Source organism: Macaca thibetana, chromosome 15, assembly GCF_024542745.1.
Source record: "Macaca thibetana thibetana isolate TM-01 chromosome 15, ASM2454274v1, whole genome shotgun sequence".
NCBI classification, from domain to species: Eukaryota; Metazoa; Chordata; class Mammalia; order Primates; family Cercopithecidae; genus Macaca; species Macaca thibetana.
In genome coordinates, this window is record NC_065592.1 from 26,463,407 (window position 1) to 26,487,076 (window position 23,670).

Below are 23,670 nucleotides of genomic sequence, written 5' to 3' on the forward strand. Positions count from 1 at the left end.
TCGAACTCCTGACCTCAGGTGATCCACCTGCCTTTGCCTCCCTTTGAGACTCTGTCTCAAAACAAAAATTAATTAATAAACACTGGTTTTCAAACTGCTCTGTGGCTCCCAAAGAAAGTAGGGAGGGCTCTGCCTTTCATCTTCTTTGGACCCAGGAGCCTAAAGTTGTAGGTAAGATTACTTTAGAAGAGAGTTCCTGGATAAAAGTTTGAAGACCACTGTTCTAGGGTGAACTTCTCATGGAGACAAGCATAAAGGGACTTGCCTTGGGTCTTGGTAACATCTCCAGGCTCTCTCTACTACACTGAGCTGCCGCCCATTTATTTCCGACAATGCAATAAGGGTATGAAGACAGGCCAGCGTACGGTATACACCCAATTAGCAACAAAGAACATGGAATAAATCTTTAATGCTTTCAAGACCTTTAATAATGCCCACGTGCCCTGAGGTTGGCCCTCTTGCTCCCTCAGCTCTTTCTGGCTTTAAGCCATCACCCCAGGTATGCAGTTTATGTTAGAAGGGGCCATCAGGTAGGGAAACTTATCAGCTTCTCTAAGGGAAAAGGCCATCCCTGCTGTTACCGGTGGGCACAGGCTGGAGCTCAGTCGGCAGGTGTGAGACAGATGCTGATGATGGGGCTGCAGTCAGGTTACCTGGAGACACGATTCCCTGGTCCTCTGAGGGCCTAGGCAGGACATGGGGGAGGACACGGTCCCTAGGACAGAGTCCGCTGGCCAGGAGTAGCCTTTCAGGTTGCTCTTGTGTGCTAGAAAAAATATTTTCTCTATGTGCCATGTCATGAAAAAGCAGCACTGAATTAATTGGATGCGGAAACGTTAGCCACAGGCTCCTCTGCCTGTGAAGAGAAGCACTTCTGCATGTGCAAAGCTGGAGCAGGAGGCTGAATGGCAGTGCTTCTCCAGAGACCACATCCAACCAAGTCACCTGTCCACCTACATTCACTTATCCATCTATCCATCCACTCACCTGCCAAATATTTATTGCATACTCACTATGCACCAGGCACCATGCTGGATGCCAGAGACAAAGTGAAGACACCCTCAGAGGGGCAGATGCATGGTGGATTTGGGAGACTAAGGCCCAGGGAACAGTGGGTTCCCCATAGATAGCCAGCATTCAGAGCAGCAATCTCCAACCCTTTGAATGCAAGGACTTTTTTGCTTATCCGTGGTGGCAGATATCATGAAAATGTATACACAGACTTTTTTTTTTTTTTTTTTTTTTTTTTTTTTTTTTTTTTTTAAGCTCATCAGCTATCGTTAGTGTATTTTATGTGGCCCAAGAAAATTCTTCGAATGTGGCCCAGGGAAGCCAAAAGTTTGGACACCTGTGATTTACAGGTTGTGCCTAGATCTGAAAGAGATCCCCATCCCTCCTAAAGCTGCCCACTGGTTGTGGGCCTTGTTTCCCTTAGAAACACCACACACATCATTTGGGAAAAGGACACTGAGTAGAAACATGGCCTGAAAGGATGGTGGGAGGTGGACCTGGCTTCCTGTGGCCAGAGGTCAGCGGACAATGGAAATGGTCTGATCGGCCACAGCAAAGACTGGGAAGAGGGGCCCCGGGAAGGACCCATGATGGGTATACAGCACTGTGCCGGAGGCTGGCTCATAGAAGAGCAGCTCCCGAGCCTGCAAGTCCAGCAGTACACCCAGCTGGGCTGGGCCCCGCAACAGCCCCAGGGGCTCGTGCTGCCCATTGTGTGAGAAACGAAACTCCTGATCATAGCGAGAGAAGACCCAGGAGAAGGCATTGTGGCCCAGACGGCAGTCACTGCCAGAACCCTTGCGGGGCAGGTGACCTGAGGCCACGCCCACCTTATAGGCACAACTGTTCTGGACATTCACCATCCAGGCATGGAGCCCATTCTGGAAGGAGGTGGCAGCCAGGGCATTGGGCCAGTGGTCAAAGCGCTCTGGGCCATCTGCACAGGTCTTTGACTTCTTGGTGCTGAAGGTCAGGGTCTTTCGATCATCTGACAATTGCAGGAAGGGGCTGACTGTCCTCTCATCGATCCGTATGTCCTCTGTGCCTGCCAGAAAGAATTCTCAGAGTTGCCGAGGGCCCACCCTGCCCTAACCTGGTCCTGCCAGGTAGCAAAAGTTCCTCACCACTCATTAGCATGGTGACCTCATATAAGCCATTTACTTTCTCTGTGCCTCATCTATAAAATGGGGGTCAAAATAGGACTTCTCACTGGGTGATCACAAGAATTAAACAGAATCATACATGTAAAGTGCCCAGCATGTAGTGCTCTGTAAACTGTAGCCTTTATAACAATAGTTACTATCAGTCAAGACCCTCATCTGTAAACTCTGATAGAAATAAGGCCCAGAGAGGAAAAAGGGAGTTGCCCAAGTTTAGACACTGAGTTGGTGGCAGGGGCAAAATGAAGACAAAGCATTTTGTTCGTATACCTAGCACTGATTATACTCCTTTCTACTTGGTCATATCCTCCAGATTGGACTTGTCCTAGAAACACAGCCTCTGGGAGCTAGGAAGCACGAGATAAGCAATTTCTAGCAAATATCTAAACTGCTGGTAAATCAAGCATCATTTGATACCAGAATCTAGAGTAGACAAGCTACAGCTTGTACCAAAATTGTAAGGATAATATGAGGAGGGAGGATTAAAACTGAAAAAAAAAATCAGTCTATTAACCTAACTATTCCATGAATTGTGCAAAGACTATCATGGGAGAATGGAAGCTTCCATCTAACTTGGAGGAGTCCTGCTCTGGAGAACCCCTGTGCTAAGTGGGAATTCCTGGAGGCAGAAGACCATGTCAGTTTACCTCTGTGGCCCCAGCATGTGGCACAGGGTGAGGCCCACAGTTGGTCTGAGTCAGTGTGTGTAAAGTGAGTAAGTGAGGCAAATCAGGCAGCTTGATTCTTGGTCCAGATGTTCTTCAGTTGGCCATCAATTATATCTTCTTAAAGAGAAACCCCAAGTTTCCAATAAATAATACTGAGCTGCCCTAGTAGGTCAGGATATAAGGAAGACATGACTTATAGGAGTGAGATTTATCTTTGACCCAACCACAGAACATGTTAGTCTGGAAATGGGCAGGACTTGGCCCAGCTGCCCCAGGCATGTCTGGAACCTTGACCCTACTGACCAGCCTGCATCCAGGATGACTTGTTTAAGCTACCATTTCAGAAGCACGGGTCCCCATTGTGAACCAGGAGTGAACCCCAGACAGACAGACAGAAGCCCAGTTATCCTAATGGTCCTGGGCTCTACTGCTGCTAACCTGAGAGGGACCCAAGAACCGCCGTTGCCCAGAGTCGGGTCAGTAGTGGGCTCCGAGTGCACTTCTCATTAAAGTTCAACATTTCCGACTCCTGGGGATCCAAAATGCCCTCTGCTTCTTCGGTCCTTATATGGGGAAAAACAGAGACAGAGATTCAGGATGGTTCTGGAAATATATCTGCATCAGTATGGGGTGAAGAGAAGAACAGAAGTAAAATCCTCCTATCCAGGTGACACCAAGATTGGCAGCTAGGGCCAGGTGCAGTGGCTCACCCCTGTGACCCTAGCACTTTGGGAGGCCTGAGGTGGGAGAGGATTGCTTGAGCCCAGGAGTTTGAGACCAGCATAGGCAACATAATAAGACTCCATCTCTACAAAAAGTTTAAAAATTAGCTGGGCATGGTGAGGCATGCACCTGTAGTCCCAGCTACTTGGGAGGCTGAGGTGGGAGAATTGCTTGAGCCCAGGAGTTTGAGGCTGCAGTGAGCCAAGATCATGCCACTGCACTCCAGCCTTGGTGACAGAGTGATACTCTGTCTCAAAAAAAAAAAAAGGTGGCATCCAGGCCCCAAACAGGGGCTTCGGCCCAAAGGGAAGGTGGCCATTTCCCCTGTTCCCCCCGAGAAACCTTAATTTTAGCAAAGCTGGTGGACAGTTTACAGGGAGATGTATTCTTGGTGCTAGTATTAGAAATGGAAGGTAGTGTGCTCTGCAGAGGAAGCAACTTGCCAGAGTCCCTCAGTAAGTTAATGGCAGAACTGGGGCTAAGACCTGGGCCTCTGGAACCCCTGCACGATAGTCTTTCTACTCCAACATCTTGCCCTTGCCTGGAAAATATCTCACCTTCCTCTCAGACCTGTTGGGGCAGTCATGTTTCCCTGGGTTTTGTCAGAAGGTACAGCCACTCCTCTACTTTAAAAATGCAAACACCTGAGGGGTCCACAGAGGAAAGGGCCATCAGTTATCACCCCAGCCACAAATGAATCATGGCACTGTGCTCTTAATAACTCTCTCCTCAGCTCACAATGGGGCCTGGGTTTTGCTGGAGAGGTAATTTGGGACAATATGATGCCTAGGAGTTGAAAACTGCCACATATCAGCAGCGAGGCCCTGGGCTTGCTGTTTTCTCTATAGAATCACACTTCCTTTGCTATAACCTGGGAGACAGTGGTTATCTGATTTGACAGGACAGAACAGATTCAGAGCTAAAAAGGGGAGCTGGATTCAAGTCCTTCCTGCATGCAAAAATAGAACAAAACTGGGATGAAGCCCAGACAGCATTCAACATAATTTTTTCCTTGACCTGGAGTGAAATCTCAAAGGAATATAGGGCAATGTAGGAGTTTACCATGGAGCTCTGCAGCCTTTTGACCCAGGTGCTGAGAAAGACCTTTCCTACTGCCTCCAATCCTGAAGATGGCTTTGAGATCAGGCAGTGGTTCTGAATACACACACTCTCTCCCCATATCTCATGGCTTTGCCTATAAATGGAGTGAGGAAACAGGGGTGGGGCATGTGCCCTGATGGCTCTTTGCAAGACTGTCACTGACTGTTCTGTCTTGGGAGGCATGAGGTGAATAGAGCCTTAGAAACGCTGGGAGCAAGCTTAGTAACAAAGCCTCTCTGTGGTCAGGACAACAGAGGGTCTATTGCCATCTTCTCAGAATGCAGGAGCTCCAGCCAACAGGTGGGTAAGAAAGAGGAGCTGATGTCAGCGGTGCTAAGCTGTCATCCCAGGGCAAATCTGAAGCTGAACATAGAGAGTAAAGTCTACAGCAAACCACCTGGGCTAGATGCCCTATGGTACCAAAGACAAAACTCATGGCCCCAAAGGGGTGGGAATGAAACAGGGCCTGAACACAGCATGCCCCGGCCAGGATCAGAACACCCAGACGGTGCAGCAGGATCTGCTGCAGTGTCCGGTCAGAGTTGAGCCCAGCCACGAGCGTGGAAACACCAGAGCCAACAAGGCACTTCTCAGATAAGTGAGTTTCCAGCTAGATGGGGCTTGACAACTTTTGAACACAGTACTTTGAGAGTATATTCCCTCAGCCTGGGGGCATAAAGAACATACAGACAAATCTGGAACTCTATGGATAGGCTTGTCAATAGTAATATGGGCTTTGCAATGCCCAGACAACTTTGTATGTATTGTAGGATTGAGCAAATATTGTTGTTGGGGGCTGCAGTCCTCACTGTAAAATAATAAAAGGTACAAATGTAGAAAGGGAGAGGGCAAAGGAAAAACCTTGAGGTGTTACATTGGAATTAGAAGTTGTGATATGGGCTGGGCATGGTGGCTTATGCCTGTAATCCCAGCACTTTGGGAGACTGAGGCGGGAGGATCACTTGAGGTCAGGAGTTTGAGACCAGCCTGGCTAATATGGTGAAACCTTGTCTCCTACTAAAATTACAAAAATTAGCTGGGTGTGGTAACACATGCTTGTAATCCCAGCTACTTGGCCGGCTGAGGCAGGAGAATCGCTTGGACCCAGGAGGTGGAGGTTGCAGTGAGGCAAGATTGTGCCACTGAGCAACAGAGTGAGACTCAGTCTCAAAAAAAAAAAAAAAAAGCTGTGATACAAACTCATGCATCAAATAGCCACACACACACGCACACTCACTCTCTCTCTCTCTTCCTAGTTCTATCTGCTACACACTGAGTGAGGCCTGGAAGCAAGGTCACTGAGTACCCTTAATGCTCAGATCTTGGTTTCTAAATATCATTCTCCACTAAAAACAACCAGGTCCCCTGGAGAAGCAGCTGATTCAGGGGCAGGAAAAGCACAAGTTGAGCTGGGGTTTTCTTCTTGTGCTTCTTGTGCCAGAGAGCAAGAAAGTGCTCAAAGAATGATGGGAACTTTTCAAAAGGACACAGGGTCCAGTTTGAAGGGGCTTCTACTGGCCAAATCTGGGACAGTCTGAATGTCAAAAATTAGTAATTACAGTGACAGATTATAATGTATTGAATAAAATAAGAATCCATGAGTCTGTATTAATATTGAATAAGAGAACAAACAAGCAAATAAATAAAGGAATAATTCAGGCAGGAGTGACCAACGGTTGCTAAACTATTGGGAGAAAGTCTGAAGGGACACAGGATATATATGTAGAAAGTGTCTCCTCACAGACTGCTTAGTAATTATAAAAGGAAAAGTGTAACTTTATAATGAGGAAACCTAGTAGACAACACCTTATCCCAGTGCTCAAAATGGACATCCTTGATAACGGACAAAGGGACATCATGTGCCCCCAGATATGATGAACTGAAGACACATCACTTACGAGGTATTCCTGCTAAAAATGTATAACTTGAATCTAATCATAAGGTAACATCAGATAAACCCAACTGAGGGAGATCCTATAAACTGGCCTTAACCTTGACTCTTTAAAAATGTTTAAAAAAAAAAAAAAAGCTAAGGAATTATTCTAGACTTAAAAAGACCAGCTGAATTAGGAAAACAAAATAAAACACTGTTAAGAACATTTGCACAATTGGAAACAGTCGGATATGGACTGTATTAGATTATAGTATTATATCAATGTTAAATTTCCTCAATTTACACCGGGGTTATGTAAGGGAATGTCTTTGTTTCTAGGAGAAACATGCGGAAGTATTTTGAAAGAAAAGTTCATGTTTTCTGGAATTCACCCTCAAATAGACCATAAAAAAATAAGTTTCTAACATATATACTAGATAGATAAGTAGGAAGACAGAGAGAACGAGCGACAATGAATGTGGCAAAATGTCAACAATTGATATTTTCTAGGTGAAGCTCATTATACTACTTTTGCAACTTTTTTCTAAGTTTGAAATCATTTGAATAAAAAATTAAAGATCAATTTAAAAAACTCAGATCAGCTTGATATTAAGGATACACTGTATTAAAGGAAGATGATGAAGATAAAGGAGATAGAGAAGATGGGCAGAAGTGTGAAAACATTGTACAAGGGGAGAAGCGGGAACAAGCCAAGCATGCATTAGGAGACAGTAAAATAAATATGATCCATCTACACTGTGTAATACTTCACAAACTTTCAAAAAAGTGACGTGAATCTAAATGTACTGACTTGGAAAGATGTCCCAGATAGCCTAACAAGTTTCACAACAACAGGTATAACATGATCCTATCTGTGTTTTAATTTTTTTGGTTTTTTTTTTGAGATAAGGTTTCAGTCCCATCACCCAGGCTGGAGTGCAGTGACAGGCTCTCAGCTCACTATAACCTCCACCTCCTGGACTCAAGTGATCCTCCTGCCTCAGCTTCCCCAGTAACTGGGATGACATGCGTGTGCCACTGCACCCAGCTAATTTTTGTATTTTTAATAGAGAAGGGATCTCGCCATAATGGCCAGGCTGGTTGTGAACTCCTGACCTCAAGTGATCTGCCTGTCTAGGCCTCCCTAAGTGATGGGATTACAGGCGTGAGTCATCATGCCCAGCTTTCTTTTTCTTTTTTTTTTTTTTTTTTGAGGTGGAGTCTCACTCTGTCGCCCAGGCTGGAGTGCAGTGGCGCATCTCAGCTCACTGCAACCTCCGCCTCCTGGGTTCAAGTGATTCTCCTGCCTCAGCCTCCTGAGTAGCTGGGACTACAGGCACACACCACCACACCTGACTAATTTTTGTGTTTTTAGTAGAGACAGGATTTCACCATCTTGGCCCAGCTGGTTTTGAACTCCTGACCTCAAGTGATCCACCTTCCTCGGCCTCCCAAAGTGAAGGGATTATAGGCATGAGCCACCAGGCCTAAAAACTTTTTTAAGACAACAACCAAAAAACCCCCATACCCTCCTATGACTATATATAAGTCCACAAATGCACATCTATTCAAACCCATCGCTGTCAGAGAATGGGACTGGGAAAGGGTGATGGAGACTCATTTTTTCTTTTTCTTTGAGACAGGGTCTTACACTGTTGCCCAGACTGAGTGCAGTGGTGTGAGCACAGCTCACTGTAGCCTCAACCACCCAGGTTCAAGTGATCATCCTGCCTCAGCCTTCTGAGAAGCTGGGACTATAGGTTCTCAGCATGATGCATGGCTAATTTTTTATTTTTTTGTAGAGATCAGGTCTTACTGTATTGCCCAGGCTGGTCTCAAACTCCTAGCTTCAAGCTATCCTCCTGCCTCAGCCTCCCAAAGTGCTGGAATTACAGGTATAAGACACCATGCCCAGAAAGATTCATTTTTCATTTTAAATGGCTTTATATTGGTGGAATTTTTTTCTCTCATGCACATGTATTGCTATTGAAACTTATATATGAAAATAAATAATTTATACCCGTTGAAATATAGAAAAATAAGTAAATAAGAAGAACGGACTGTGTTCCCTAAGTATAGCTCTGAAATTTCACACAGAAGGTTTGTGAATTACTCTGCCTGGCAAATTATGTCCTCTTGACCACTTCCTCAGGCACTCAGCTCTTTTAGAACTCAGGCAGGACCTGGTGAAATTCTTTTATTATTGAAGAGCTAAAATGCAAAATCTGAGTGGTAATGCAGACTTAAGTTTCAAAGATTCCTCCATCGGGGAAAGGAAGAATGAGGCAGAGGTGACAGTACCAGGGCAGGTGTTAGACGGGTCCAACCCCCTGGTTCCAGGCTTAGGGAGGTCCCTTCCCCTTTTAGTCTCAATATTTTCATCTGCAGATGGAGGTGGTAAAACCCTCCAACAGGGTGACTACCTTTTTACAGAGGAAGTTTAAGAAAGCAGTGGCAAGCCTTGGATTACTAAGTATTCCACTGCCTTTCCATGTGTTTTAAAGCAGTTCTCTAAGCCAAGGGCAGACAGATTCCCTGTCCACAGAGCCGGGCTCCAGGAAAGCCACTCAGCTGCATACCCTGTGCATTCTCCCAAGAGCAGCAGGGCCTGAAGGCAGTGGGGTGTGAAGAGGCTTAAGGGTCTCTAAGACTACCCAGTCAAATCACAGGGTCTATACTCACCTCTCGAAAATCTCTTGCTCCTTCTGCTGTGAGAAAAGAAAACAAAGTCAAGCTTGGCACCAGATACCCAGCAGGGAGTCAATGCTAGGACAGATTTAACCACCAGAAAGGGCTCCATGTGGACTCTAGAATAAAAACTTCTACTCTTTAAGACCAGCATGAAGTTTTCTAGGCTGTTCTACACACACACACACACACACACACACACACACACACACACACACACACCCCCCCATAACACATGCTCACAATGAATCCCTCTGCCCCATGTCCCAGGGCATCCTGGATTCCCCTCAACTCCACTCAGGACCATCGCCTGTTTACCCGACAGCATCCCCCATGAAGACTGCCAGCTTCTGGATGGCTGCGACTCTTTCTGAGTCTTCTATTGTGACTGTCCCAGTGTCTGTGAAAGAGCAAGCTCTGTCCATGGACGCTGTGACTAAATGAATGCACGGTTTCAGGCAGTCATGGAAACTGTCCTACTTGCAGAGGCAGTGGGACAGCTCAGGTGTTCCACATTCTCCTTCCTCTGCTTGTGACTCAGATGCCACCTTCTCCCCTCAAAACTGCAGGCAGCTGCCTATCTATATAAAATACTTTGAAAGGCTATGTACCAAATATGAATCATGGTGATTTCTGGGTGGTAGGATTAAGGATGAGCTCTGTGTTTTCATATCGAAGACCTCGTCAGCTCCCTGGAGCACAGTGTTCTCTCTACATGCTCCTGAACTCTTTCCACCTCCTCACTTCCTTTGACACAGCTAGTCTTCTTATCTTTCAGGCATCAGCTTCTAAGTCGCTTCATCGGGAAAGCGACTTTTCTCTGACCCCTCTTTCCCCTAGCCTGAATTGTCAGTCCCTAGCATGGGTGAGTTCCTCTACTGCAGCACATATCCTTCCATATCCTAATTATCAGTTAGTGTATTTGTCTCCTTTGTAAGGCTGGGAGCAGCTGACAGCTGCATCTGGTTACTCTGCCCCATAGCACAGCGCTTCACATATAATAGGCACTCAGTACACATTGACTCACTATCAAAAGAAAACTATTATCAGTGCCAAAGAAACAGTTTTATTCCCTTGCCTCATGTTAGAGAAGAAATTATTCAATGATACCTGTTAGAGCACAGTCAGGCAGACTTTATTCAAGACTTCATTGCAATGGGGTCTTGCAATGGGAGAGAGACTGGGTTCAACTCTGAACACAGCGTGGGCAGGTAGGAATTTATAGCTAAAGAGCAGGGTCGGGGGTTAGTGGATGGAAAGTTACTAAGAGGAAACATTGGGGGTAAGGGGGATTATGGCTAAGCCTACCTAACAGGATTCTTGCTGCAGACAGAGCACAGTGATCAGACATCACCTGGGGGATGGTGGTGGATGAGGAACCTCATCAGATATCAACGATGATCAGATATCAAAGATGGGGGTTTCTGGCTACACCGACTTAGCAGGGTTCTTTTGTAAAAACTAGATTTTATTTTATTTATTTTTTATTTTTTATTTTTTATTTTTTTTTTTTTTGAGACGGAGTCTCGCTCTGTCGCCCAGGCTGGAGTGCAGTGGCGCAATCTCGGCTCACTGCAAGCTCCGCCTCCCGGGTTCACGCCATTCTCCTGCCTCAGCCTCCCGAATAGCTGGGACTACAGGCGCCCACAACCGCGCCCGGCTAATTTTTTTGTATTTTTAGTAGAGACAGGGTTTCACCGTGGTCTCGATCTCCTGACCTTGTGATCCGCCCGCCTCGGCCTCCCAAAGTGCTGGGATTACAGGCGTGAGCCACCACGCCCGGCCAAAAAACTAGATTTTATAATGAAGTGCACAGATGGGCCTGGGAGAAGGCTCAGAAGCCTGACTAAAGTTTGGCCAAGCAAAGAATCTTTGTCACTCATCCCTGCTCCAAATTCTCATCTCCACCCTCCTCACACTGACAAACATTCTCCATATTTTCAGACTTTCGGGGAGCCTGGCCAACTGGTCATGCCCTCACCCTTGCCTGACTTACAATCAGCTGCAGGTCATCCAGGTGGGTAAGCATGCCCACCAGGCTGGTGCGGATGGTGTCAAGCTTCTGCAGTGCCTCGGCCCAGTGCACCCGCTGTGTCAGGATGCTCTGGTGGGCCCGCTCCTCTTCGCCATGCACCTGTTCCAGTAACCGCTGCTCCTCGCTCTCGCAAAGACTCCTCACCAGACTCAACCGCTGGATAACCAGTTCCCTCGCTGCACTGGCCATGCTCTGATGAGGGATAAAATGAGGAGCTGGGTGGTCTGTGCAAAGCCCCGGTCAGGAATAAAAGGGTTTAGGCTCAGTGGAAAGGAGTGTTGAGATTGATTAGCAATGTCTGCCACAGGCTTAGTAATGAAAATAATAGCATGTAAGCCTTTTACTTTGACATCTCTGCCCTAAGACTTCCCAAATATGGTTTAGGATAAAGAAATCTGAGATACAGACACATAGGCCATATCTCAGGGAGCCATGATCACATAATGGAAGACCTGGGCAGGACTTAGAGCCCGACTAGAATACTCTGCTTAATCACAGTTGGGAATACAAGGTCAAAGGATCAAGGTCAGAGAATCACAGAATTGCAGAGCAGAGGGCCTAAAAAGTCATCCGCATCAGCAGGATCCATACCAGCAGTGGTAGAGTTGATATTTCACCATTTTGAGGGAAAAAACTGATGGCTTCCTAAAGCTGTCCATTTCAACTGGTTATGTGGTAGCATTTTTATCTGCCACAGAAGAGGCCTGAAATAAATTCTCAGACAATTAAGTTAACAGGTGTCTTCTTGTAATTCTTAGCACAGTGCCTGGCATGCAGTAGGTACTCAAATATTGACTGAATGGGAAATGTTTTCTTTTTTTAAATTTTTTTTTAAAATAGAGATGGAGTTTCACTGTGTTGCCCAAGCTGGTCTCAAACTCCTAGGCTCAATCAATACGCCCAACTCAGCCCCACAAAGTGCTGGGATTATAGGCATGAGCCACTGTGCCCACCCAGGAAATTTTTTCTGACTTAGGAAAAGATCTCTTGGTAGTGCTCACATGGCAATTCAGTAGCAAAGCTGAGACTGGAACCCAGTTCTCTCGACTCTCAGTCCAATCCCATTCCCTTACACCAGATGCCACCTGGCAACCAATCCTCCCCAAAGGCACCTGTCGTATAAGCAGCTGCACTTGTACTCTTGCCAGACAAGTGGGAATAGAACTGCCTCCTTCATGTGAGAAAGTCAGGGATGGCCAGCAGCTTCCCTATGCCCTGTCCCTAAAGACCTGCTCTGTACAGTGCACGGGGCAGTCATTCCTATTTCACAGAAAACTCTGAGACCCCCAGTTTGCCTTACAGGGAGGAGACAGTAGCTAAGTGAATGGCAAGTGAACCCAGAAGGTAAGACTCCAAGTTTATAGTGTGCTCTTGAGGCAACATAACATAGCGGTCAGGAAATTAAGCTTTAGAGATAGTGTCTAGATTTAAATCTTAACTGCTCCGCTCATTAGCTGTGGAACTTGGAACATCTTCCTTATCTTCCCTATGCCTCTATTTTCTAATCTGTAAAATGAGAATAATAATAGTACCTACCTCATAAGGCTATGGTGAGGGTTAAATGTGTTAATATATATAAAGTAGAACAAAGCCTGCCACATTATGTGTTCAATAACATTCATTCACTATTGCTCTTCTTCATCTTTTTTTTTTTTTTTTCTTTAAGAGATAGAGTCTTGCTCTGATGCCCAGGCTGAAATGCAGTGGCACTATCATAGCTCACTGCAGCTTTGATCTCCTGGGCTCAAGCGATCCTCCTGCCTCAGTCTTCCAAAGTGCTGGGATTACAGTCATGAGCAACTATATCCAGCCCACTATTATTCTCCTGTTTATCCCACCTTAATGCCTTACCCACAGGGTGAGCCCCTGAAACCATGGTTGTACTGTTTGATCCTGGATCAAAACAGATCCTCACCCAAGATGAATCAGATTCTGATTCCTGCCTAAAAGACTCTAGTCAATCTCAACAAGTTTCTTGAGCCATTCCCAGAAAAGGAGAGCAAGGCAAAGAAAAAACTTCCCTTTCCAAACACATGACAGAGAGAGACAAACCAAAAACCCTCTCAGAATAAGGTAGAGAAATGCTGGAAAAATAGCCCAAGCATCCTTTTAAAAGTGTAGTTGTGGCTGGACACAGTGGCTCATACCTGCAATCCCAGCACTTTGGGAGGCCGAGGCAGGTGGATTACCCGAGGTCAGGAGTTTGAGACTAGCCTGGCCAACATGGTGAAACCCTGCCTGTACTAAAATACAAAAAATTACCTGGGCCAGTGGTGGGAGTCTGTAATCCCAGTTACTCAGGAGGCTGAGGCAGGAGAATTGCTTGAACCTGGCAGGTGGAGGCTGCAGCGAGCTGAGATCACACCACTGCACTCCAGCCTGGGTGACAGGGTGAGACTCTGTCTCAAAAAAAAAAAAAAAAAAAAAAAAAAAAATTATTAAGTAGAGAGCAGATTTGAACCAACTAATAAGTGTTTTATTTTTTGAGACAGGGTCTCGCTCTGTCACCCAGGCTAGAATGCAGTGGCGCAATCATAGCTCACTGCAGCCTCAAACTCCTAGGCTCAAGTGATCTTCTCACCTCACCCTCCCAAGTAGTTGGGACTATAGGCTCATGCCATCATGTCTGGCTAATTTTTTAATTTTTTGTAGAGATAGGGTCTTCCTATGTTGCCCAAAATAGTCTTGAACTCCTGAGTTCAAGTGATCCTCCTGCCTTGGCCTCCCAAAGTGCTGGCATTATAGGCATGAGCCACCATGCTCAGCCCAATGAATATGCTTAATAGACATACATATAGAACTCTACAGGCCAGGCACAGTACCGGGTCATGCTGGTAATCCAAGCACTTTGGGAGGCCAAGGCAGCAGGATCACTTGAGCCCAGGAGTTCAAGGCTGCAGTGAGCTATGACTGCGCTACTGCATTTCAGCCTGGGCAACAGAGTGAGACTTTGTCTAAAAAAAAAAAGAAATAAATAATGAAATTAAGACAGAGATACAAAAGAGCAGATCAAAAATACTAGAAGCTGGTTCTAAAGACTAATAGTCAAACCTGTGGCAACTTTGATCAAAACTAAGAACAACTTTATCTTAAGTAAACCCTTAAGAAAAAAGAGTTCTGTTTCCCAATCCATTGAATAAGGCTTACATAACCTTGATACCAAATCTGATAAGGACTGTACAAGAAATGAAATTCATAGACTAATCTCACTCCTGAGCATACATGCAAAAATCCTAAAACAAAAATAAAAAATGCTTTACTGAGATTAGCAATCCAAATTCAGAAATTTTGTATTAACAATAATACAAGGGGAGAGGAAAGGGTACATTGGCTATAAAAGGGTAGCACAAGGAGTCCTTGTGATGGAACTGTTCTGTATTTTAATTGTGGCAGTAATCACGTGAATCTCTACCTGTGATAAGATAGTTAAATAAACACACACCATTTGAGAGCAGTGATCTCTCCCACGTCCTTGGAACCCATGCAGGGACACTCTGTTCTCTTAATTTACTTCTATTTCATTAGCTGATTTCTTGGTCCCCTTTGCTGGTTCCTCCTGTCTTCTCAATAGGAGGTGAAGTGCCCTAGAACTCAGTCTTTGGATCCTTGCTCTTTCGTGTCTACACTCATTCACTTAGTGATGTCATCCTCTTCCACGGCTTTCAATACTATTTATACACTAATAAATCCCAAATTTTTATCTCCAACCCAGCCCTCTCCCAACTCATATATGCAGCTACCCACTCAGCATCTTCACTTGGATGTCAAATAGGTATCTCATGCCCACAACAACTTAACACGCCTGGTCTCCCCCACTCCCCTCCCCGCCTCCGCCAACCATCACTCCACATGCAGTCCTTCCCCACCCCAGTTCATGGCTGCTCCATCCTGCCAGTTGCTCAAATAAAAGAACTTAAGTATTATCCTGACACATCTTCTCTTTCTTTCATAGCCTACATCTAGTCCATCAGCAAATCCTGTTGCCTCTTCAAAATATATGCAGAATCCAGCCACTTCTCAGTAGCTTTGCCACCATTGCTTGGGTCCAGACCACACTTGTTTCCCACCTGGATTATTACAATGGCTTCCTAACTGGTCTCCCTGCTTTAACCCTTGCTGCCTGTAATCACTTCTAAACATAGCAGCCGAAGTGTTTCTTTTTTTTTGAGATGGAGTCTCGCACTGTTGCCCAGGCTGGAGTGCAGTGCGCAATCTCGGCTCACTGCAACCTCCGCCTCCTGGGTTCAAGTGATTCTCCTGCCTCAGCCTGCCGAGTAGCTGAGAATACAGGCACCCACCACCACGCCCAGCTAATTTTTTGTATTTTTAGTAGAGATGGGGCTTCGCTACGTTGGTCAGGCTGGTCTTGAACTCCTCACCTCGTGATCTGCCCACCTCGGCCTCCCGAAGTGCTGGGATTACAGAAGTGAGCCACCAAGCCCGGCCAAAGTGTTTATTTTAAATCTTAAATTATACTATCATGCTCTGCCCAAAAATTTCCAAAGCTTCCCATCATATCCAAATAAAAGGCAAAATCCCTATGTCGCCACTGAGGATACAATCCAGCTCATTGCTTCTCTGGCCTCATCTTCTACTGCCTTCTCACTGCGTTCCTCTGCTCCAACCTCACAGGCCTCCTTGCTGCTCCTACAGCATATCAGGTACACTCCTGCCTCAGGGCCTGTGCATTTGCCATTCCTTCTTTTCAGAACACTCATTCCCCAGATGTGTGGTCCATTCCCTTATCTCCTAGGTTTCTGTGCAAATGTCATCCTTCTTCTTCTTCTTCTTCTTTTTCTTTTTGAGATGGTGTCTCACTCTGTCCCCCAGGCTGGAGTACAGTGGTGCGATCTCTGCTCACTGCAACCTTCGCCTCCCAGGTTCAAGCGATTCTACCACCTCAGCCTACCGAGTAACTGGGACTACAGGTGCCTGCCACTACAGCTGGCTAACTTTTTGTATTATTATTATTATTATTATTTTGAGACAGAGTCTCGCTCTGTCGCCCAGGCTGGAGTGTAGTGGTGCAATTTCGGCTCACTGCAAGCTCCGCCTCCAGGGTTCACACCATTCTCCTGCCTCAGCCTCCCGAGTAGCTGGGACTACAGGTGCCCGCCACCATGCTCTGCTAATTTTTTCTATTTTTAGTAGAGACAGGGTTTCACCTGTTAGCCAGGATGGTCTCAAACTCCTGACCTCGTGATCCACCCACCTCGGCCTCCCAAAGTGCTGGGATTACAGGCATGAGCCACTGCGCCCAGCCTCGACCCTCTTAATGAAGTCATTCCTGGTCACAGCACATGTAACTGCAATCCGTCTTATTCCCCTTTCTGTTTTATATTTCCCCAAAGCACATATCACCTTTGGACATAACATATATTTTATTTGTTACTGTCCCTCTTCTGTGACAAGAATGTAGGCTTCACGAAAATAGGAATTTCTGTTTTTTTCACTGGGGAATGCCTAACCCATTGAACAACAGTATCTGGCACATGGTAGGTGCTCAATAAATATTTGTTAAATAAATAACTGGTGGCATGTTGGTAGCTTTTCTCTTAAAGTCAGGATTTGTCAGGCCAGGCACAGTGGCTCACGCCTGTAATCCCAGCACTTTGGGAGGCCGAGGTGGGCAGATCACCTGAGGTCAGGAGTTCAAGACCAGCCTGGCCAACATGGTGAAACTCCATCTCTACTAAAAATACAAAAAATTAGCTGGGTGTGGTGGCGGGCACTTGTAATCCCAGCTACATGGGAGGCTGAAGCAGGAGAATCGCTTGAACCTAGGAGACAGAGGTTTCAGTGAGCCGAGATCACGCCATTGCACTCCAGCCTGAGCGACAAGAGCAAAACTCCGTCTCAAAAAAAAAAAAAAAAAAAGCCAGAATTTGCCACACTAGCTTCTATTTATCTATTTAACACAGTACTAAGGTCATAACCAGTGCATGAAGACAATAAAATAAAAAGGATAAGGAAGAAGAGGGGAAGAGGGCAGAGGAGGGAGATGGAGACCATCATGCAAAGCGAAGCATAGATGGGCAACGAATAGCTACCTGGACTTCTAGCAGCTTTCTGGTTCCTAGTCTAGCCCCTTTTAGGTCCTAAGAGGACCCCTAGTGTCCTGTCAGGAAATGCCCCATTTTCTTATGCTTGTTCAACTGGGTTCTGTTTCATGCAATTAAAAGAACCCTGACTAATGTGGTACCAAGTCTGCTCCATGTACTATAGGGAAAGAAGGGAGGGGATGTGCAGAAAGAAATTCATAGGCTCTTCCCCTGATACGCATACTTAAGAGTGATGACACAGCAGTGGTCATGAGTCCACTGAACAAAAAATCTGCAGTGGAGGCCAGGCACGGCGGCTCACACCTGTAATCCTTGCACTTGGAAGGCCAAAGAGGGAGGATGGCTTGAGTCCAGGAGTTTGAGACCAGCCTGGTCAATATGGTAAACCCCGTCTCTAATAAAAATTAAAAATATTAGCCAGGCATGGTGGCAGGCACCTGTAATCCCAGAGCTTTGGGAGGCTGAGGCAGGAGAATTGATTGAAACCAGGGAGGCAAAGGTTACAGTGGGCCAAGATTGCACCACTGCACTCCAGCCTGGGTGACAGAGTGAAGCCCTGTCTCAAAAAAAAAAAAAAAAAAAAAAAAAAGAATCATCAGTGGGATGTAGCAGAAGGAGCACTAGCCTGGGAGACAGAATATCCAGGTCACGGAACCCACTTCCAGGAGGCGGCCTTGGGCAGGTCAGTTAACCTCTTTAACCTCTACAAGGACCCATTTTCCTATTTGTAAATGGGAATGTTATTGCTACCTACTTCATAAGATTGTCACAGAGAATATTCAATGTAAAAGTCCTAGGTTATTTTATAATTCTGGAGCTGGGCAGAAAATGACTACATGGTAGGTGAATATGACCTTTCTTGATCCCCTCTGCCAAGATACCCAAGAAAGTCATTTGCTAGCAGAGTCTTTGCACCAAGTATGGTACAGGAACAAGTCTACCCTGTCCAGATGGTAAAATTGAGTCTCTGAGGGATTGGAAGCTTTGCTAGTAGCACAATGAGTCTGTGAGGTTGGTAAGGGACCCTAGACTTGCCCAAGTCCGTAAGTCTAAGGGGCCCGAGTAGAGAGGAAAGAAGAGGAATTACCACTGCTCTTTGGTTCTTCCCTGGCAGGACGTCCGCCACATACTTGGTGATGGCAGCACTTTGTAACTGCAGCCTCTCACACTGGTCCACAATCTTGTTCTGCAACACAAACAACGCTCATGGCATCTTGGTCCATGTACCTGAGCCATTCACTCCATCCCAGTGATTTTCTCCTGTTACTACACCTCAGCCACCCACTCCCATGGTCATAGCCCAGATCTCATGATTATCAAAAACTACACCACCTCCTAAATCTCCACTTCAAGGATCCACACTCTCCCCACCATGCCCTATCCTTCTCACTCCCTAATTCTAGGATCCCTATTCCAGCAACAGCTCAGTTGAGGCCACCAACACATTAGTAGGAACACCTTTCACTGTCCATCATCCCCTTCTGTGACCTGACTTCCGTCTTTATCCCGGAACCCTAGCCTATCATTATAATAACTTTAAAACAAATTTTTCCTTTATGAACATTCTCAGGCTATATTATTTAGAAACATTTAAGATTAGAATCATTTTATGTTGCTGGTGAACTGCACATTCTCTAAGTGACTTTAGTAGTACGTTTGCCTTAAAGTCCATTTTGTCTTGTGTTTATTTTTATTTAATTTTATGTATGTATGTATATATGTATGTATGTATTTATTTATTTATTTATTTTTTGAGACAGAGTCTCACTTGGTTGCCCAAGCTGGAGTGCAGTGGCGCAATCTTGGCTCGCTGCAACTTCCACCTCCCAGGTTCAAGCGATTCTCCTGCCTCAGCCTCCCAAGTAGCTGGGATTACAGGTGTGTGTCACCACGCCCAGCTACTTTTTGTATTTTTAGTAGAGACAGGGTTTCGCCATGTTGGCCAGGCTGGTCTCGAACTCCAGACCTCAGATGATCTGCCCGCCTTGGCCTCCCAAAGTGCTGGGATTACAGGCATGAGCCACCGCACCTGGCCATTTGTTTCTTGTTAAATTTATTTACGTATTGATTTTGAGATAGAGTCTTGCTTGTCGTCTAGGCTGAATGCAGTGGCATGATCAAGGCTCACTGCAGCCTTGACCTTCCAGGCCCAAGTGATCCTCCCATGTCCTTCCTGAGTAGCTAGAACTACAGGCACGTGCCACCACACCTGGCTAATTTTTGCATTTTTTGTAGAGATGGACTTTTGCTATGTTGCCTAGGTTGGTCTCCAACTCCTGGGCTCAAGCAATCTTCCCACCTCAGCCCCCCAAAGTGCTGGGATGTTACAGGCATAAGTCACCATGCTCAGCCCATTATAATCACTTTCTGGTGCACACACTCTTGGTCCTCTGTCATACAGACAGGTCCCTGACTGTCCATATCTTCTGTTCTGTCCAGAACTGCTCTCCCCCAAGTTATCCCCATTCATTAAGCAGCACCATCAATCATTCACCTGTTATCCAGACCTAAAACCCAGGAGTTTGTCTCCAACCCCACATCAATTCCATTAGTGAGTCCTATCAACCCCATCTCCAAAGTCTCTCTCTCTCCTCTGGTCACCTCTACTCCAGTTATTCTATCCAGATTGCCATGATCTCTCACAGGAACCACTGTTAGAACCTCCTAACTGGGTACTCTGCACCCCCAACCCCCCAGCTAGCCAGAGCCACCTTTTGTAAGGAAATCAGACCAGGTCATGCCCCTATGCAAAACCCTCCAATGGCTTTCAGTACACTCACAATGACATCAGGCTTCTTAGCTTAGCCAACCTAGCCCTACCTGATGTGACTCAGCTTATTTCTCCAACATCACCTTCTACCTCTCTCCACGCTGGCCTTCCTTTTTTTTTTTTTCCTTAGACAGAGTCTTGCTCTGTCACCCAGTCTAGAGTGCAGTGGCACGATCTCGGCTCACTGCAAGCTCCGCCTCCTGGTTTCACGCCATTCTCTTGCCTCGCCTCCCGAGTAGCTGGTACTACAGGCACCTGCCACCATGCCGGGCTAATTTTTTGTATTTTTAGTAGAGACGGGGTTTCACCATGTTGGCCAGGATGGTCTCGATCTCCTGACCTCGTGATCCGCCTGCCTCGGCCTCCTAAAGTGCTGGGATTACAGGCATGAGCCACTGCGCCTGGCCACTGGCCTTCTTTCTGTTCCTTAAATGCACCAAACTTGACCTGACCTCAGTGCCTTTGCACCTGTTGTACCGTTTCCACCAGTCTGTGTGTGTGTGTGTGTGTGTCTCACTCCCCAACTCCATTCAGATGTCACCTTTTCAGATAGGTCTTCACTGACCATCTCCTTCCTCACCCAATCTCTTACTTTGCTTTATTTTTCTCCCTTGCACTTATAACTCTCTGAATATATATTATGTGTTTGTTTACCTTTTGGGGTATCTGTCTCTCCCACCACTGAAACAGAAGCACCATAAGTCTGACTTCTCTATGTCCTAGTACCGCAAAGAGAGTTTCTGAACATAGAAGGCCCCGAATAAATGTTTGTTGAATGAATAAATGAACACCCACTGCCTTGACCACAAGAGGTTCAGCAGTTCAAGGCTCTCAAAGCTATCAGCATCATCCATGAGCTCAGGGGAGTTTTAGAAATGGGAAAGCTGGCCAGGCACGGTGGCTCACACCTGTAATCCCAACACTGCGGGAGGCTGAGGTGGGCAGATCACCTGGGATCAGGAGTTCGAGACCAGCCTGGCCAACATGGTAAAACCCCATCTCTACCAAAAAATACAAAAATTAGGTGGGCGTAGTGGCATGCGCCTGTAGTCCCAGCTACTCGGGAGGCTGAGGTGGGAAGAATCTCTTGAATCTAGGAAGCAGAGGTAGCAGTGAGCTGAAAGAGTGCCACTGCACTCCACACTCACGCCTGTGCGACAGAGTGAGACTGTCTCAAAAAAAAAAAAAAAACAAAACAAAAAGGAAAGAAAAAGAAATGGGAAAGCTGAGGCCCAAAGAGAAGTGACTTGTGACTTCCCCGAGAAGGTATGGGCCAGGGCCCTGCTTTTGCTCTCCTTTTCTCCAGGTAATACCTAAAGCCTGTCCAAGCAACAGTCCCTCCACTGTTTCCCCTAATAGTTCTGCCTCAGTTCCATCTGCCAAAAGTCAACTTAGCTACCTCTTCCAGGAAGCCCTTGTAAATCTTTCCACTCAGAAGTAGAAATTAGTCTTACATTTCACAGGTCCAAATACAAAGTTACAGAACTGAGTTGACTAGGAGGAAGCTGTGATCACCATGCACCATGGATTGAGAGCACTGAGAAGGCTTCTGAAAAACCACAGGGCAGGAATCCAGAGGTAGGAGAGCAGTAGAACTGGTGCTGGTTTTGGTAACAGTCTTGCCCTAGGGTGAGATTTATTTGCTGACTGGATGGATAGAGGAAGGAATGTGCAAAATACAGAAATCTACTCTAACACAGAGGAAGAGAGGGTAAGACCCACCTCCCTTCAGGCAAAGAAGATAAATATGCATAGGGCCTCAGACGGGTTCAAAGAAGGCTCCCTGGGGTAGAGTACAACCGAAACTAGCACCAGGCCTGCCATCTGCCCCAGGCTTCACTCTTTCCACCACTCAAATCCAGTCCTGATAGCTACTTTTAAGGTTTCCATGACATTCTCACCCCCATTAGCATCACTTCCTCCCTCCAACCGCCGAAGCAAAGCAGCAGTTTCCTCTTGCCTAGTCAGTGACTCCCTGGGTCCCACCCCTGAACATTAGGAAGCTTGGAGGAGTTACTGCCTTGTTCTGGGCCTCAGGTGCCTCATCTGTAAAATGTAAGTAGGACCCCTTCAAAGGCGTGGTCAAGACAGAATGAGATGACAGACATTTAAGTACTTTGGAGTTTGCAGTTTTTGTCTGTTATGCAAGTTGATTACACCGCATTATCCAGGTTTATCTTCGTCATCATTATTGTTAATAGAGGTAACAGGTAGGACCAACCAGGAACTTTTGGGGGTTGCTGAAAAACTGAACCCCTCCCAAGCCCAGCACCCTATATAAGATGTGTTTATTACAGGTCACTCTGAGTAGGTGAAGTCCCCAGCGAGAGCCCTCAGGCTTCACAGCAGGGCTGAACTCCAGAGTGGGGTTGGGAGAAACAAGCTGTTTAATCAAATTGCAAGGAAATCCCCAGGGGCCACAGAGAAGCCCCAAGGTGACTCCGACTCTTCCAGTCTCAGCAGCTCAGGAGAATGGCGATGACAAGGAGGTGGCCATCCTGGAGCCGAGGGGGAAGTGGAGGTGGGGAGAAAGCCTGGGTGAAGGGGAGTCTCCTGATATTCTCCCTATTCCCTGCGTTTATCCAGCTGAAACCCTTAAACCAGCTTGAAGTACACTCAAGGCCAATCCTGAAAGGGAAAAAGATCACCGCACCAGACGCCAGAAGGCAGCAGGAGCAGGGGAAAGAGGAGAAAGGAGGAGGAGGGCTTTGAGTCCAGGGGTTAAGGGATAAGGACGCGCTGGATTTTATCAGTGTCAGTTTCCACAGGGGCAGGAGCTGGGGCACACCTTGCGCTGAGAACTGGAGCAGCTGAGACTTTCATTGTCCTATGCCAGCCCCAGCTCCCACAACAGAGCAATGGAAGGGGCCTGGGGAGCCTGGATCCCCTTATCGCTAAGCATTTTACCCACTATCTTATTTATACCTCACAACTCTAATAAATACGCGCTAGTACTATTGTTGTTGTCCCCAAACTACAGATGAAGACACTGAGGCTCAGTTACGTGACTCACAGGGAGTGGATTCGAACTCACGCCAGCCTGACTTCAGAGGCCACACCCTTAACCGCCTAGTCCTACAGCCAAAGCCACAGAGGAGCCTGGGCTCCGGGGCCGGCTGTCGTGTCCGCCAAGCCCCAGGCTCCCCAGTCCCTGCCGGGTCCCGCCAGGCGCGCCCAGTCCCTCCAGAGCCCTCGCCTTCCGGCACCCACGCCCGCTCACCCGCAGCTCCTCGGCGCGCTCCTCCGCCCGGCGGATGCGGTGCCCCCGACAGCGACCGCCCAGCCCCGCGCAGGCGGCGCACACGGGCCGTCGCTCGGAGCGGCAGAACCAGCTCAGAGCCTGGCCGTGTTCGGGGCAGAGTGGCCCCGGCTCAGGCCCCGGCCCGGGACCGGACCCGGGCCCCAGCTCCGCGCCCTCGGCGGACATGGCCGTGCTCCCGCGCCGTGCGCTCCACCTGTCGCAGGTGGCTGTGGGCGGGGCCTGGTTGACCCCGCCCCCGGCCCTCCCGGTGCGCCAGCGCGCCCCGCCGCTGCGCCTCCTCCCACCCAACCCGCGTTCCCATCCCGCCCAGGGCAGCA

The 23,670-nt window shown here is 47.0% G+C and overlaps 2 protein-coding genes across 3 annotated transcripts in view; one reads left to right on the plus strand and one right to left on the minus strand.

Moving 5' to 3' along the window:
• The window catches only part of CDC26 (cell division cycle 26), a 258,302-nt gene that overhangs the window by 131,096 nt on the left and 103,536 nt on the right, over positions 1 to 23,670 (plus strand). The gene's annotated exons all lie outside the window — the stretch shown is intronic.
• On the minus strand, positions 411 to 23,560 carry BSPRY (B-box and SPRY domain containing). 2 transcript variants are annotated; one of them, XM_050761025.1, is made up of 6 exons: positions 23,312 to 23,560; positions 18,409 to 18,507; positions 11,221 to 11,451; positions 9,219 to 9,244; positions 3,278 to 3,402; positions 411 to 2,056 (listed from the first exon to the last, which is right to left on the minus strand). In XM_050761025.1, the coding sequence occupies exons 1-6, from the start codon at positions 23,516 to 23,518 to the stop codon at positions 1,530 to 1,532; spliced, it is 1,215 nt and encodes a 404-aa protein (XP_050616982.1). In that variant the 5' UTR covers positions 23,519 to 23,560; the 3' UTR covers positions 411 to 1,529. The 2 variants fall into 2 exon arrangements, with proteins under 2 accessions (XP_050616982.1, XP_050616983.1); XM_050761026.1 differs by having other exon boundaries at positions 9,219 to 9,241; positions 23,312 to 23,551.